Source organism: Perognathus longimembris, chromosome 17 (genome assembly GCF_023159225.1).
Source record: "Perognathus longimembris pacificus isolate PPM17 chromosome 17, ASM2315922v1, whole genome shotgun sequence".
Lineage (NCBI taxonomy): Eukaryota > Metazoa > Chordata > Mammalia > Rodentia > Heteromyidae > Perognathus > Perognathus longimembris.
This window is the reverse complement of record NC_063177.1, coordinates 10,426,565-10,440,983: the sequence shown is the minus strand read 5'-3', so window position 1 is coordinate 10,440,983 and position 14,419 is coordinate 10,426,565. Positions and strand designations below refer to the sequence as shown.

At 44.8% G+C, this 14,419-nt stretch overlaps 1 protein-coding gene across 3 annotated transcripts in view; it reads right to left on the bottom strand.

The window, feature by feature from the left end:
* Window positions 1–14,419, bottom strand: part of Zzef1 (zinc finger ZZ-type and EF-hand domain containing 1) — a 166,295-nt gene that overhangs the window by 17,125 nt on the left and 134,751 nt on the right. For all 3 annotated transcript variants that reach the window (XR_007213754.1, XM_048366226.1, XM_048366227.1), the window contains 11 exons: window positions 13,436–13,555; window positions 11,645–11,836; window positions 10,467–10,567; window positions 9,764–9,899; window positions 9,310–9,669; window positions 7,759–7,902; window positions 5,848–6,016; window positions 5,324–5,422; window positions 3,791–3,956; window positions 797–950; window positions 137–208 (listed from right to left, as the gene is read on the bottom strand). Coding sequence is in view for 2 of the 3 variants with exons in the window: in XM_048366226.1 (XP_048222183.1) it covers window positions 137–208; window positions 797–950; window positions 3,791–3,956; window positions 5,324–5,422; window positions 5,848–6,016; window positions 7,759–7,902; window positions 9,310–9,669; window positions 9,764–9,899; window positions 10,467–10,567; window positions 11,645–11,836; window positions 13,436–13,555 (1,713 nt within the window). In the remaining variant the exon portion in view is untranslated. The remainder of the gene's footprint in view (window positions 1–136; window positions 209–796; window positions 951–3,790; window positions 3,957–5,323; window positions 5,423–5,847; window positions 6,017–7,758; window positions 7,903–9,309; window positions 9,670–9,763; window positions 9,900–10,466; window positions 10,568–11,644; window positions 11,837–13,435; window positions 13,556–14,419) is intronic.

Here is a 14,419-nt window from a genome sequence, read left to right as displayed (position 1 = left end):
ATACTGACTCTCCAATAAAGACTCCCATTTCAACCTCTCAAAATGTGGCTTCTTTGTTTCTTGCCAAATGAATTCCATTACAACACCTGCTGCAGGATGGCCCAGGAGGCCAGCTCTGCTGGTGTGAGTGGGTTACCTGGGCTGCACAGCGGAGAAGGTGGTCATCAGTGGTTAAGGCTAGCAGGTACTCCTGCAGCAAGCCAAGCTCCTGTGGAGAAAACAGCCGCTCCATGAGCAAAGGATGCCGGCAGAACTTGGAAAAAGGGAACCATCTAAGGGAAGCGAGACTTGCCCACCAAGCCTTCTTGGCCCCACTTACTCTAGAGACATAAAGGAGCCTTAAGGCTGACCCTGCACTGACCAATCAAGGGGTGAAAGGAGTCTTCTCCTAGGCTAGTCTGCTCTGGTTTGACTGAGGAGGATAAATGGAAAGACCTGTGAAAGGTCCCTTTCATCTCACGTGTTCAATGAGTCTATTGTGCTGAGGGGAACACAAAGGAGAAGGAAGAGGAACCCATCCATTTGATTTTCCACAGCTTTCTGTAGTCTAGGGTTGGTCCAAGGTGGTTTTCTCCCCACGTTGGCTTTGGGCCTGACAAAATAAGCAAGTTTGGTGCTAGCCTGAGGCTTCTCAAGGCTGAGAGGAAGGTCAGCTTGTAGGTCCAGCCTGTCCAGACACCAGGGCTCCAGATTCATCTCTGACCCAAGTCCTATGCTGGGCAACAAAGGGCAAAAGCACATGGTGGCACCATCCTCCCTGCCCAGACTCGGAGTGAGAGGTGGACAATGACCTCACCTGGGCACGGTTCTCAGTGACGAAGAAAAGCTCAGTGAGGGCTCGATGCAGGGGGAGCAGGATGCCAGGCTGTGTCACGTCCTCAAACAGGCTGTACTCCATGTGGGTAAACAACAGCCACAGTGGCTTCAACAGAGCCAGGTCGCAAAGGTCACTGTGGGAGGAGCCCAGGATGTGTCAGCTTACTAGTGACCAGGCAGGCCAGCCACCAAGGTTTCTCACATCCTCCCAATCCCAGAACAGCCATCATAAAACAGCCCCTAAGCCCATGATGGTGGCTCACACCTGTAATCCCAGCTACTCAGGAGGCTGATATCTGAGGACTGTGGTTCTAAGCCAGCCTAGGCAAGAAGTTCATGATATTTTTATCTCCAATTAAGCACCAATAAAACCAGAAATGAGGCTGTGGCTCAAGTGGGAGCACTGATCTTGGGCAAAGTAAGCTTAGGGATAATACTCAGACCCTGAGTTCAAGCCCCAGGATGGACATGGACATGGACATGGACATGGACACACAGACAATCACTAATAGCAGGGAGAAAGGGGGCAGAGTCTAAATTTCAAAGCCAACTCTAAGGAATCTAAAGGACCTTACATAAGTTCATAGAAATTACTGTGCACCTTTAAAAACGGTTCTTATGCTAGGTGCTGGTGGCTCAAGCCTGTAACCCTAGCTACTTAGTAGGCTAAGATCTGAGGATTGTAGTTCAAAAGTAGACTGGGAAGTAATGTCCAGGAGACTTATCTTCAATTAGCCAGTAAAAAGCTGGAAGTGGTGGTGTGGCTCAAGTCGTATAGTGATACTTTCAAGTGGGAAAAGGCCACGTGAGAGCCCCAGATCCTCAGTTCAGAGTGACGTAGGTCCAGAACGGAAGAGTACAGACAAGAAGGACAGGCCAGCCTAAGACCACAGAGGTGTTACATGCTGTACAAAAAAATCTTAGCCTGAGTTCTCACTGGAAGCCCACCTGGGGCTCAGTGGCCTGAAGTCTGTACAGAGATGGTGGTAACAGCTGGCATATCCCGCTTCTCCTCTCCCTGCCCTGCTCCCACCTAGGAGCTGACTTCTCCAGCCATCATGTTCACTTCCTGACTGGGATGGTCCTTTATTTATTTCTTCTTGTGCTGGTCCTGGGGCTTGAAGTCAGGGTCTGAGGGCCGTCCCTGAGCTTTTTTTGCTCAAAGCTAGCACTCTACCATTTGAGCCACAGTTCCACTTCTGGTAAGATAAGAGTTTCATGGATTTTCTTGCCTTAGCTGACTTTGAACCATGGTCCTCAGATCTCAGCCTCCTGAGTAGCTAGGATTATAGGCCTGAGCCACTGTGCTTGGCTGACTCCTTTACTATTAACAGAAATTCCATATTATATGAGGAGACTATTTTTTAAGTTTTAGCAAAGATGGATTTTAGTATAACAGTCAGAGTAGGGAGAAATGGAGAAAGAGAAACATTTCCTTTGCTCCATATAGGAAATGGGGGTTAAGGACTCAAACTTTTTTTTTTTTTTGGGGTGTACAATGGTTTAAAGTCAGGGCTTCATGTTTGCTAGGCAGGCACTCTACTTCTTCAGCCACACCTTCAGCCCAAGAAAGCAACTTTTTGTTTTGTCCACCCTACTTTGATTACCATTCTGTGTCAATATACCTTAAAAATTCAGGAAAAAGCCAAGGACCGTGGCTTATACCTATAACCCTAACTACTTAGGAGCTGAGATTTGAAGACTGAGCTATACATGAAGCCCCTATCTCAAAACAAAAACAAGATAGTCTTCAAGGTGAAGAAGTGGAAATATTTATATAGTTAGATGATTACATATATAAATCTGTAATAAACTAAACTATTTTCTGTAGATGCTGGTAGTGGGGCATGTTCTTGCTTAGTTTTTATCACTCAAGGCTGGCACTCTACTACTTTATACATTCACTTCTGGCATTCTGCTGGATAATTAGAGATAAGAGTATCAGGAACTTTTCTACCTGATCTGGCTTGGAACTGTAATCCTCAGATGTCAGCCTCCTGAATAGCTAGGATTACAGGTGTGAGCTACCAGTGCCTAGCTAAAACTAAAATCTTTAAGACAGTATAATGTTGTACAAGGATCACCAAAAAAAAAAACCCAAGCAAAAACAGAACCCAAGACAGACTGATATACACATATGGACACCTGTTCTGAGACAGGGTGGTAACGGAAACAGTGGCGATCCAAAGGGAAAACTGGTCCTTTACTTCATAAGATATGCTAAAATTCATCCTGGGTAGAGTATAGAATTAAGTGTAAAAGAAAAAACAAATTTCTAAAAGTAAACATGGGAGATATCTTCATAACTTTCAAAATTATTTAAACAGAATACAAAAAGCACTAACATAAAGAAAATAACTGATGAACTGGGAAACATTAAAATTACAAACAACTGTCCCTGGGTGATGGTGATTCATGCCTATAATCCTAGCTACTCAGGAGGCTGACATCTGAGGATCTTGGTTCATGACTAGCCCAGGGAGGAAAGGTCATGAGAATCTTAATCTCAAACTAACCACCAAAAAACTGGAACTGGAGCTATAGCTTAAAGTGGTAGGGCACTAGCCTTGAACAAAATCGCTCAGAGAGGGGCTGGGAATATGGCCTAGCAGCAAGAGTGCTTGCCTCCTACACATGAAGCTCTTGGTTCGATTCCCCAGCACCACATATATGGAAAATGGCCAGAAGGGGTGCTGTGGCTCTGGTGGCAGAGTGCTAGCCTTGAGCAGGAAGAAGCCAGGGACAGTGCTCAGGCCCTGAGTCCAAGGCCCAGGACTGGCCAAAAAAAACCAAAAACCAAAAAAACAAAATCGCTCAGAGACAGTGCCCAGGCCCTGAGTTCAAGCCCCATGATTGACAACAATAACAAAATTACAACAGTCTTTTCATCTGACATTATAAACTGTGAGCAGGTAGAAAAAGACTGCTGCTACCCTATATCTTAAACAGGATTCAGACACAGAACACAACCTACCTGTGTGTACAGCATTGCACAATCCTCAGCAGTAAGTGGATGGCCTTTAGTCTCTGATGACCAGTCTGGCGGCAGGCCACGCCCACCAGCCATTCCCAAATTTTGGCCAATGGGAGGTGAGGCACAACCCTTTCTTCTGATAACATCTGCTTCAAAATCTCAAATCCTAGACAACCCCACCCACAAAAGACAGACATTTTTAAAAACAAGTCTAACAACTGTATATCAATAATTACACATTTTTAATTGTTCAAATCTAGGAAGTAGGATAAAATAATTGTGATCATTTAAATGCTGGCTGAAACTAAGCTTTTTGTAAAAATAATACAGGAAAAACATTCTCAGCCTGAGATACCACCTCACTCCCATTAGAATGGCCTATATTCTGAACTTAGCCAACAACAAATGCTGGAGGGGATGCGGGGAAAGAGGAACCTTTCTCCACTGTTGGTGAGAGTACAAACTAGGACAACTACTTTGGAGGTTCCTCAAAAAGCTCAGCATAGACATACCCTATGACCCAGCCATACAACTCCTAGCCATCTATCCTGAACAACAGGTTTCAAGATACCATAAAGACATCTGCACATCCATGTTTATCGCTGCAGAATTCACAATAGCCAAAATATGGAAACAACCCAGATGCCCCACTACAGATGAATGGATCCAAAAATGTGGTACCTGTACACAATGGAATACTACATAGCGATTGGAAATGCTAAAATATTGGTATTTGCAGGGAAATGCTCAGAGCTTGAACAAATAATGTTGAGGGAGACAAGCCTAGAACACAGAGAACAAAGGTGCCTGGTCTCCTTGATATATGACTGTTGGGGGGGGGGTGAGGGGGGAGAATAGTAGAGGCCAGGTCTGCAAAATAGCAAACTTCTTTTCAAATGGTATTTCCACATGTTTGGGTCAGCGACTTTACATTATGTATCTAAAACCAAACAACTACTGAGCAAACATAAAAAGGTCTAGGATAGACCTATCAGAGGATCACAATAGCTCAACAGCTATATACACATGATTATATAAGATGAGGATAAGCAAAAAGAACTCCAAGAGAAGGACACAGGAGGAGTCTATTGTTGTCATTACATTTAATGTTCTATGTGAATTTCCTGTGGCGTACCCCACGTGGTTACTGTATATGATTTTGGTACACTGGATATTGTATATATGCTTACCTGAACTAGGAAAGGGAAAGAAAAATGAGGGAGGGTGTAACAAATATGACAAGAAATGTACTCACTACCTTATTATGTAACTGTACCCCCTCTGCACATCACCTTGTCAATAAAATTTAATAAAAAAATTCTTAGTTCCCTCTTCTTGAAAAATGCCCTAACAAATTCTCACCCCCTTTCAGGCTATGATGGTGGCTCTTTTATCTGACCATTCAAGTTTACAATTAGACAACTCTATCATACTTGAGAGTAAGGTGAGGGGTTCTTGAGACACATGTGGGAAGCATCTACAGCACAGAATCTAGTGGGAAGATCATGTAAACAGAAAAGGCAGAGCACACACCTGTCTGGAACCGTCCTAGGTGTCCCGCTGTCACAGTGAATTTGTAGCCCCACTCAGTGTTGCTCATGTCAGAGGTGAATCGGTAATACAGAGTATCTCCTGGGTCATACAGAAGTAGAGACAGTTCAGAACACAGGGGCAACAGGGGAAAGCAATTGAAGTGTTTCTGATGAAATAGTTCTAAGCTCATTGAAAAATCCTCCATAACCAGGTGCCGGTGGCTACACCTGTAATCCTAGCTACTTAGGAAGCTGAGATCTGAGGATCACAGTCCGAAGCTGGCAGGGGCAGAAAAGTCCCTGTGAGTCTCTTATCTCCAATTAACCCTTCAAAAACTGGAAGTGGTGCTGTGACTCAAGTTGTAGAATGCTAGCCTTGAGCACGAAGAGGCTAAAGACAGCACCCAGGCTCTGAGTTCAAGCCCCATAATGAACAAAACAAAAAACCCTCCAATAATTTCCCTTTTCAATATGCTCAAACATTTTATATGAAGAGGCTACATAACAAGTATTTGTTTTTATTACCTGGAAGCTCAAAATCTTTCCACTTCTGTTGAGACCCACTGAAATTGTGTCGATCCTGCTGGAAGTCACTACTGCTGGACATAGCTAACTCATCACAGCCTTCCTCAGTATTACACTGAGAGTCAAATTTGATTGAGAGGTAGATGGCACCAGGAATGTGGACTTTATCCTGGGATGGGTGAGAGAAAATACATCATTTTTGTTTACTGGGTAATCTCGTGGCTGGTGCTGTAGTTGGGGATGTGAAGATGAGTGCCCCCCTGCCTCCACAGGCTCATTTCTAGCTGGGTGATGAAACACATTCAGGCTGCAAGATGGCACTGTGCTGGGCACAATGGGGCAGGCAGAGAAGGGCCCTAGTACTGGTGGTATGGTTTTTTGTGAAGATGGAAGAGGACAGGAGGAGTTTCTCAGAAGAAAGGGCCCATGGATACAGACTTGAGTTTCAGGAAGGGAGCAGCACTGGCAAGGTCTGGTGTGCTGTGTGGAGGGTGAAGGTGTGCTCTGTGGGCGTGTGCAGGACAGGATGTGACCCCAGAAAGATTGGTAGGGACAGACAACTGACGCTTTATGCATGAAAATGAGGTGTTTTGTTGGGTGCTGGTGACTTATGTCTGTAATCCTAGTTACTCAGAAGGCTGAAATGAGATTGTGGTTTCAAAGCCAGCCCAGGCAGGAAACCACTAAAAAGCCAGAACTGGAGCTATGGCTCAAGTAGTAGAGTACTAGCTCTGAGGGGGAAAAAACCATCCAGAAACAAAAAACAGAACAAGGACAGCACCCAGTACCTCAGTTCAAGCCCCAGGAGTAGCGCGCGCGCACACACACACACACACACAGCAGAGTAGAGAGTACTATGTATTACACTCAGGTACTGAGGGAGGGTACTGACAGTTGCTGAAGATTCAGGCCAGTCCGGGCCAGAGGTGAGTCAAGAGGGAGCAGCAACAGGAACCAGAAGGAAAAAAGAAAAAAAAAAGAGGAGAGGGTAGTAGGGAAACACAAGATGATCATTTTTGGGGTAAAACTTGTTGGCTGACCAGAGTCTTGGTAGTGCTAGGGGAGAGGAGGACAGAGCACAGAAACAGGGGAAGAGAAGAAGTTTGGAAGGAAGAGGAGGAGGACAACACTTCTGCAAGCATTTTAGTTGACTGACAACCAGGTTCTGAACAGGCTTCTGTTCCCCACTGCAGGTAGGTATGGTGCTGGTCTTGCCAACTTCAGCATCTTTCTTGACTTTTGGTACTGGTCCTAGGGCTTGAATTATAGGTCTGGGCACTGTCCCTGAACTTTGGTGCTCAAAGGTAACACTACCACTTGAGGCACAGCTCTATTTCTGGTTTGTTTGGTAGTTAATTGGAGAATAGCATCTCATAGACTTTTCTGCCTGGGCTGGTTTTGAACCAAGATCCTTAGATGTCAGTCTCCTGAGCAGTTAGGATTTATAGGCATGAACCACTGGCTTTAGCATTTCTAAAGGGCTAAGGAAAGTCACATAGCATTGAGTTGATGCGAACTAATAATGGAGACTGCCAGTCCAACTCATCCAAACGCCTCCCTCTCCATCAGATACAAGGTAAGGACAGAGAACACGAGACTTTTTAGCTCTAGGTAATTAAAAAGGGGTTGGGTGGGAGAGGTCATCAGGGGATAATAAACGATACTGAACCTAGATCCACAGGCAGACTCACTGCTGGAAGAGGCCAAGGATTCTTAGCAACTTGCTGTAAGAAAAGTAAACTCTGTGGCCTGTGGCCCTTTTTTTTTTTTACTTATTACAATACTGAAGATCAGGAGAAGGGGAGACTTGTTTATACAGCATCCCGGGCTCCTGGAAGGTGACCGCCACCTAGTGGATGGAAATGCATTCTTGGTCAGGGCTAATAGGAGAAGAATGGCTGAGGGCCATACCTCAAAACTGGTGTTGTTGTTATATGGATGTTTGGATTCCCTCACTTGCACCTCCATTCCGGGCTCCTCCATGAACTGGCAGGCAGCCAGAGCCATGGTTCCCAGCATGTTCTCTCGGCAGCCCTGGAGAACCTTCTGCAGAATCTGGCAGGACACAAGGTGATAAAGGCAGGGCTTGTCAGTAGTCTCAGGAGGAAAGAGGGAGGGTCTACCTCTACCCAAGGCCCACCTGGAGCTGGCATTATCCTAGATCCAGAAAAACCTATGCAACCTGTGCTCCCAACCAACCCCATCAGCAACATCTCATTTAACCAGGCCCCTGCTCTAAGTCAGGACATGGTAGCAAGAATACCACTTCTAATAATAAAACAAAACAAACAAAAATAAATACAAATTATGCCACCACCACCACCACAGAATGATGCCATTTCTAGGAGGTCTGAAAGAACAGAACCAAATCAACCAGAGATGGATCTGGCCCCTAAAGAGCTTGCAGCTGAACAAGTAGAGGGCCATGCAGGTTAATATCACAACACACAATGATACATGACCAAGGTGGAAAGTGAGAGTCGGGGATAGGCACCTCCACCACCAGAGCTAATACAGGCACAATGGCTCCCATTTGCTAGTAGAGGCAAATATGGCTGAAGTACACTGACAGCAGCTGTGACAGGGACCTGGGACACAAGACATGGGCAGTGTTCTCAGACATACTATAGACAGTGCACTTGTGCATGGTGAGGGAAGAGGATAAAGAAGGCACCAAAAGATGTCTGCATTTGGAATCTGGGAAAATCATGACCAAATTTCTGGTTCAGCAGGAAAAAATGCCAGGGCTGCTGAATTGTAGGCCAGAACATTTTCTGTTACACTGGCCCTCTGCTTCCAGACAATAGGAGAAGATAGGCCTGCTGTTCAGCATTATTTTAAAAGAGTAAGTTGAAGGCCTAGTTTAAAAAGAAAACAGAAAATAACTTCCAGCTTAAAACCAGAGAATCAGATTTTTAGAGAGTGGCACAGACCCTGATGAAATCCCCTATGCCACCCCTATACCAGAGCCTTGTTTGTATAGGCCTCCTTGGCTTGATTTCTACTTACAACACCCAGGTCATGATACAGCCCAGGTGTAAATGAGGGAAGAACATTTGACCTGGGTAGACATTCTAGAAACAATGCTCTAAAATAGAAGGTAAAAACCTCACTGAAGGCTTTTTGTATTATGGGGACAGGATGGCAGGGATCCCTAATTAATGCTGCCCCCAAAGTGTGCATTGTGTGAAACCCCAGAGCTACGAGAAGAGCCAGAGAGTTTTAAGGCTGCTATAGGTGTCCAACAGTAAAGGTAGAAGATAAAGGTTTTGGGGCCACGGTGGTAAATGTTCCTTGAGAACAAGTCTGTGTACGGCTGCGAGCTCAGTTCCAGGCCAATGTGTGCAAGAAGCAACTCTAATCTTGGTTGTATTCACACCCACCAGCGAGCCCACAGCCAGAAGCTAGAAAGGACAGGGGAAGAGCCCGAAGGTGAATGCAGAGCTTGGTCTGCTTAGCTACCTTCTCCCACTGGTGCTTTTCTTCCAACTGCATGAACATATCCAAAATGTAAGTCATATGGGCAGGGCCACTTAGTTCCAGTATATCCTCGCTCACTGGCACGTTCCTGGGCCACTCAGCAAGCAGGGAGGCCAGCACATGGCGAGCGTAGAGGACAGCTGTGGCCTCATTCACACGGAAAAGGTAGTCACGGACAGCCCTCTTACTCTTGCAGTTCAACTCCTTGTGGAGGAGGGCGGCGCTTTTGCTCCGGCGCTGCTTGGCATAGCTCTGCTGCAGCTCGCTCTCTGTGCTGGAGATCAGCTTCTGGGTCACAGGATTCAATTCAGCAGTGGCATGATCACAGCATGTGGGCCGGGACTACAAAGTCAAGAACAGCATTACAGATGCCTAGTCTTCTGGCAATGTGGGGTGGGAGTGGATGCAGACACTGTTCCCAAGGTGAGTGACATACCAAGCATGGCAAGATGATCATGTCTGTGTCCACAGCTTTGGCACTCTGCTCCTCTAGCCTCAGACTCTTACTGGGCTGCCACCTTTGCGCCAGGGAGCGGATCCTCTCATCCGTGGTGAGCTCATCTCCATCAAACCTGGAGGAAGGAGCACAGTGGTGGGCACACCTAGTGTAAGAAGTTTAACCTGCAGACTTCTCAGAAATGTTAGCAGAGCTGTTTGCCTGTTATTACCCAGTGACACCATCACTCACTGTATTTTGCAAAATAGAACCACAACATCCATTTGTACATGCAGATACTCAGGTATACCTTTGTGACAGAGGATATTCAATCTCCCTTTCTCTCTTTGCCTAGCTAGTCCCTAGTCCCATGGTAGCTTGATACGTGAGGCAATCGTTCTGGGTAATGAGAGGTGCAGGAGGTGGTGTCCTCCTTCCACAGCCTACCCTTAAGTAAGTGCAGAAGCAATGCGGTGTCTCTCCCACCCTTTCCTCCTCTGGCCTGGAAGCCACAGGAGACGAGGGTGAGCTCATTGTGACAACACAGGTGAGAGCACAGCACCTGGAATCAGCTACCGGGTAATTTTGTGGAGCAGAGCTGCTCCTGCATGTGGACAATGGCCTGCCTCTGGGGTGCTAGGTGAGAAACCACAGATCCCATCTTCCTTGGCCCATGGAATTTCTGGGTCCAAATGTCCCTTACCTCTTCTGAACCTCCAGGAAGAAAGAGTCTGTCTTTTTCATCTGCAGTTCATATATGGCCCGGAGGATGTGCAGGGGGGCATTGAGGGCATCGTGAGCCATCTGAAGGGGAGAAGCAAAGGAAAAACCACTAGAAATGCCTTAACAAATTATTTATCATCTGAACTCAAAAGTGACCAAATGAAGTTTCAAACTACCACAGGTAGTACAGCACAGCATGTAGGTACTTTGAAAATACTTATCAAATGTTAAGCATGAAGGCATGAAGAGTAAAAAAAACTCGCTACTACAGCTTTAGAGGAAACTACAAAACAGTGAAACACTAAAGGAAATTCTGTGCCAACAAAACACAATCATCATTGTACTGTACTCCCCTCCCTATTAGCTTCTGTGCAACATTTCATACCCAAGCTTGACAATTGGCACACAAATTCAAACACTGTCTTTTTTTCTGAGTTTTTTGCTTTAGTTATTTTTCAGATGTGGTCTTGCATTTTTGCCTGGGACCAGCCTCCAAACCTCAATCTTGCTATCAATGGTCTCTCTCACAGCTGGGATAACAGATGTGCCCCACCATGCCCAGTTTGTTTGTTGAGATGCAGTCTCCCTAACTTTTGCCTTGGTTAGCCTTGAACTGTGATCCTCCTGATCTCTGCCTCCTGTAACTGGGATTATAAGTAGGAGTCATTGTGTTTGGCTTTTTTTTTTTTTGAGATTTTTAAAAAATGCTACTTGTTTTTCTTATAGTTAACACACACCCCACTTTTCATGCAGCCAGGCCCTTTAAAGTCTAGGCCCTGCCCATTTCACACATCATTTCAAATGAGAGTAGCTAATCCAGGAAGGCAAGAGAGTATTTTCAAGACCAAAAGAAGACGACTATTATTTGGAGATGTCTGGAGGCATTTCCAGGTTTTAGTAAACCTTGGAAATTACACGCAGCATTTGATGTGAATATTTCAATGTGTACTGTGCAAGAGTAAGGATTGAAAGCTTTTGGGTCCACAACTCAAAAATGTGATGGAGCTTTTCTGTTCTTCTAGATCTGTTCTGCACATCACAGACTACGTCTTCAGAAAGTGAGTCCTCAGGACATCGTACTGAAAGAAGTAATCTGCTGCTAAGGTGAAGCATGGCCTAAGCCAAAGGACCCATTCCTCTGAAGCCTTGACAACATACCAAGAAGCATATTCTGGTGGGCTCATCTAGGCCTTCCAGAGGGTCTAGCTTTTTTTGCTCTGCTTCTCCAGGACTGCTGACTGGCCGGTCCACCTCTTCCTCTTGGTCCCCTTGCTCATCTAGTTCAAGATCTCTGTGATCGGCCAGAGTGTTGATTTCTTTTTTTGAGGAGTACAGCATGATAGACAGAATCTACAGAGGGAGGAAATCAGGCAGGGCAGAGAGGTGAGCATTCAGTGAGTGAAAAGAAGATATAGGTCTTTAACCCTCTAAGGGTAGAAAAAACTTTTTGCCTACTTTTAAAGACATTAGAATTCACATAAAGAACATAACATGAATAGAAATGTGAAAATAGATTCAATTGTATTTGTAATAGAAGCAATGCTAATAGAAACTAGAGAGGCTCTGGAATTTATTAACTTTTACTGACAATGTAAACTGATTATCATCCTTTTTGAATGCATTTTGGCAAAATATAAAGAAGAATACATTAACTAGTTCTATTCAAGATATGGTCAATAAAGCCTTAATATAAAAAAAAACAGCAAATGACCTTTTTGTATCATATGTAAAAAACACTGTATACTTGTATCAGAAGTACAAAGGTTGGTTATGATAACTACTGAAAAAAGTGTCTAACATATGACCTTGACTATTTGAATGCTATGTGCATTATGCAATATAAATGCATATATGTACTACAGATACATAGGAAAAAATTAGAAGAAAACACATAAGATGCTAACAGTAGCTGTGTTTGGAGGTAAAATTTTTGATGTCTTTATTTTTTTATTTTTTTTGCTAGTCCTGGGGCTTGAACCCAGGGCCTGAGCACTGTCCCTGGCTTCTTTTTGCTCAAGGCTAGCACTTTACCAATTGAGCCACAGCACCACTTCCGGCTTTAAAAAAAAATATATGTGGTGCTGAGGAATCAAACCCAGGGCTTCATGTATGTGAGGTAAGCACTCTCCCAGCCCTCGATGTCTTAATTTTCTATTTCTGCAACGTGGGTTCTATTATTTAAATAATAAAAATAAGATTTGGGTCGTGTGTGTGTGTGTGTGTGTGTGTGTGTGTGTGTGTGTGTGTGTGTATGTGTTATTCAGGTTTGAACCTAGGACCTTGAGCTCTCTACCACTTAAGTTATATCCCAAACTTGAAACATTCTAATTTAAAATATTCTCAAAGACTCAGAGTTTACATGGCAATCATTAGTATGTTTTAAGTATATTTCCCTTACACCTAAGTGAACCCCTGTTCTATTCAGAGCTGTTCTTCAAGGCTCCTATGGGGCCATACAAGCCAGCACCCACAGCCCTTTGGCAATGGCCTCCCCTGTGCCTGAAGCAGACACTAGGCCTGGAAAGTCCATGGGAACCATGGGAACTCCACTAAGAAAAATGTAAGGCCCTGGGGTATAGCAATAAAATTAAATTATCAACAGAAATCCTACATAAAATAAACATACATGAAGACAAATTTAGTAACTGGTTTTAGCTCAAAGGAACTTTAAAGGGAAATAGTAATTCAAAGGTACATTTTATTACCATGCTATAATTAATGTCAATTATGTGCTTTCATAAAATACTTCCCAAATGTTCTTTGAACAAACAGTCAAATCATTTTTCCTGATAGGGGAGGAGAGATGTCAGAATCTTTAAGTCTGAAAGGGAAGACAGAAGCAAGGCACAGTTTAAAAGCAGCACAGGATAGGAGTACGCATGCAGAGCCAGATCCTTGGGCTGGGAGAGCTGCCCTGGGTAGCAGTGGAAGGGGGTGCCTTGTTCTTACTTCCAGGTCCCGGAGGAGCCATGTCTTGCTGAAGCCAGTCCCTTTGCTGCACTTTTTCACTAACAGTTTCAGCAGATCAGTTTGAAGAAAAGTGGTATGGGTCTCTTCAAAACCATGAGCCTGCCAAGTAGAATGAGAATAATTTGCAGCTGTCTGAGAGTAAGAAAGGTAAAGGCCAGCTGGAGAAAAGCAAGCCTTTCCCAGATCCTAGTCTCAGCTAATGGCTCAAGCTGACTTTCCAGTCAAAATTCCCGAGTCAGTAGGAAAACCAGAGTTCTTCATCTTAACCATAACCTGCGAGTGGCTCAGTCAACAAACTTTCCTTCCTTCCTTCCTTCCTTCCTTCCTTCCTTCCTTCCTTCCTTCCTTCCTTCCTTCCTTCCTTCCTTCCTTCCTTCCTTCCTTCCTTCCTTCCTTCCTTCCTTCCTTCCTTCCTTCCTTCCTTCCTTCCTTCCTTCCTTCCTTCCTCCTTCCTTCCTTCCTTCCTTCCTTCCTTCCTTCCTTCCTTCCTTCCTTCCTTCCTTCCTTCCTTCCTTCCTTCCTTCCTTCCTTCCTTCCTTCCTTCCTTCCTTTCTTTCTTTCTTTCTTTTTTTTTTTGCCAGTCCTGGGGCCTGAGCTCAGGGCTTGGGTACTATCTTTGGCTTCTTTTTGCTCAAGGCTAGCACTCTACCACTTGAGCCATAGCACTACTTTTGGCTTTTTCTGTTTATGTGGTGCTGAGGAATTGAACCCAGGGCATCATACACGCTATGCAAGCACTCTATCCCTAAGCTACATTCCCAGCCCCACAACAAGCATTTTTTTTTTTTTTTGGCCAGTCCTGGGCCTTGAACTCAGGGCCTGAGCACTGTCCCTGGCTTCTTCCCGCTCAAGGCTAGCACTCTGCCACTTGAGCCACAGCGCCGCTTCTGGCCGTTTTCTGTATATGTGGTGCTGGGGAATCGAACCTAGGGCCTCATGTATCCGAGGCAGGCACTCTTGCCA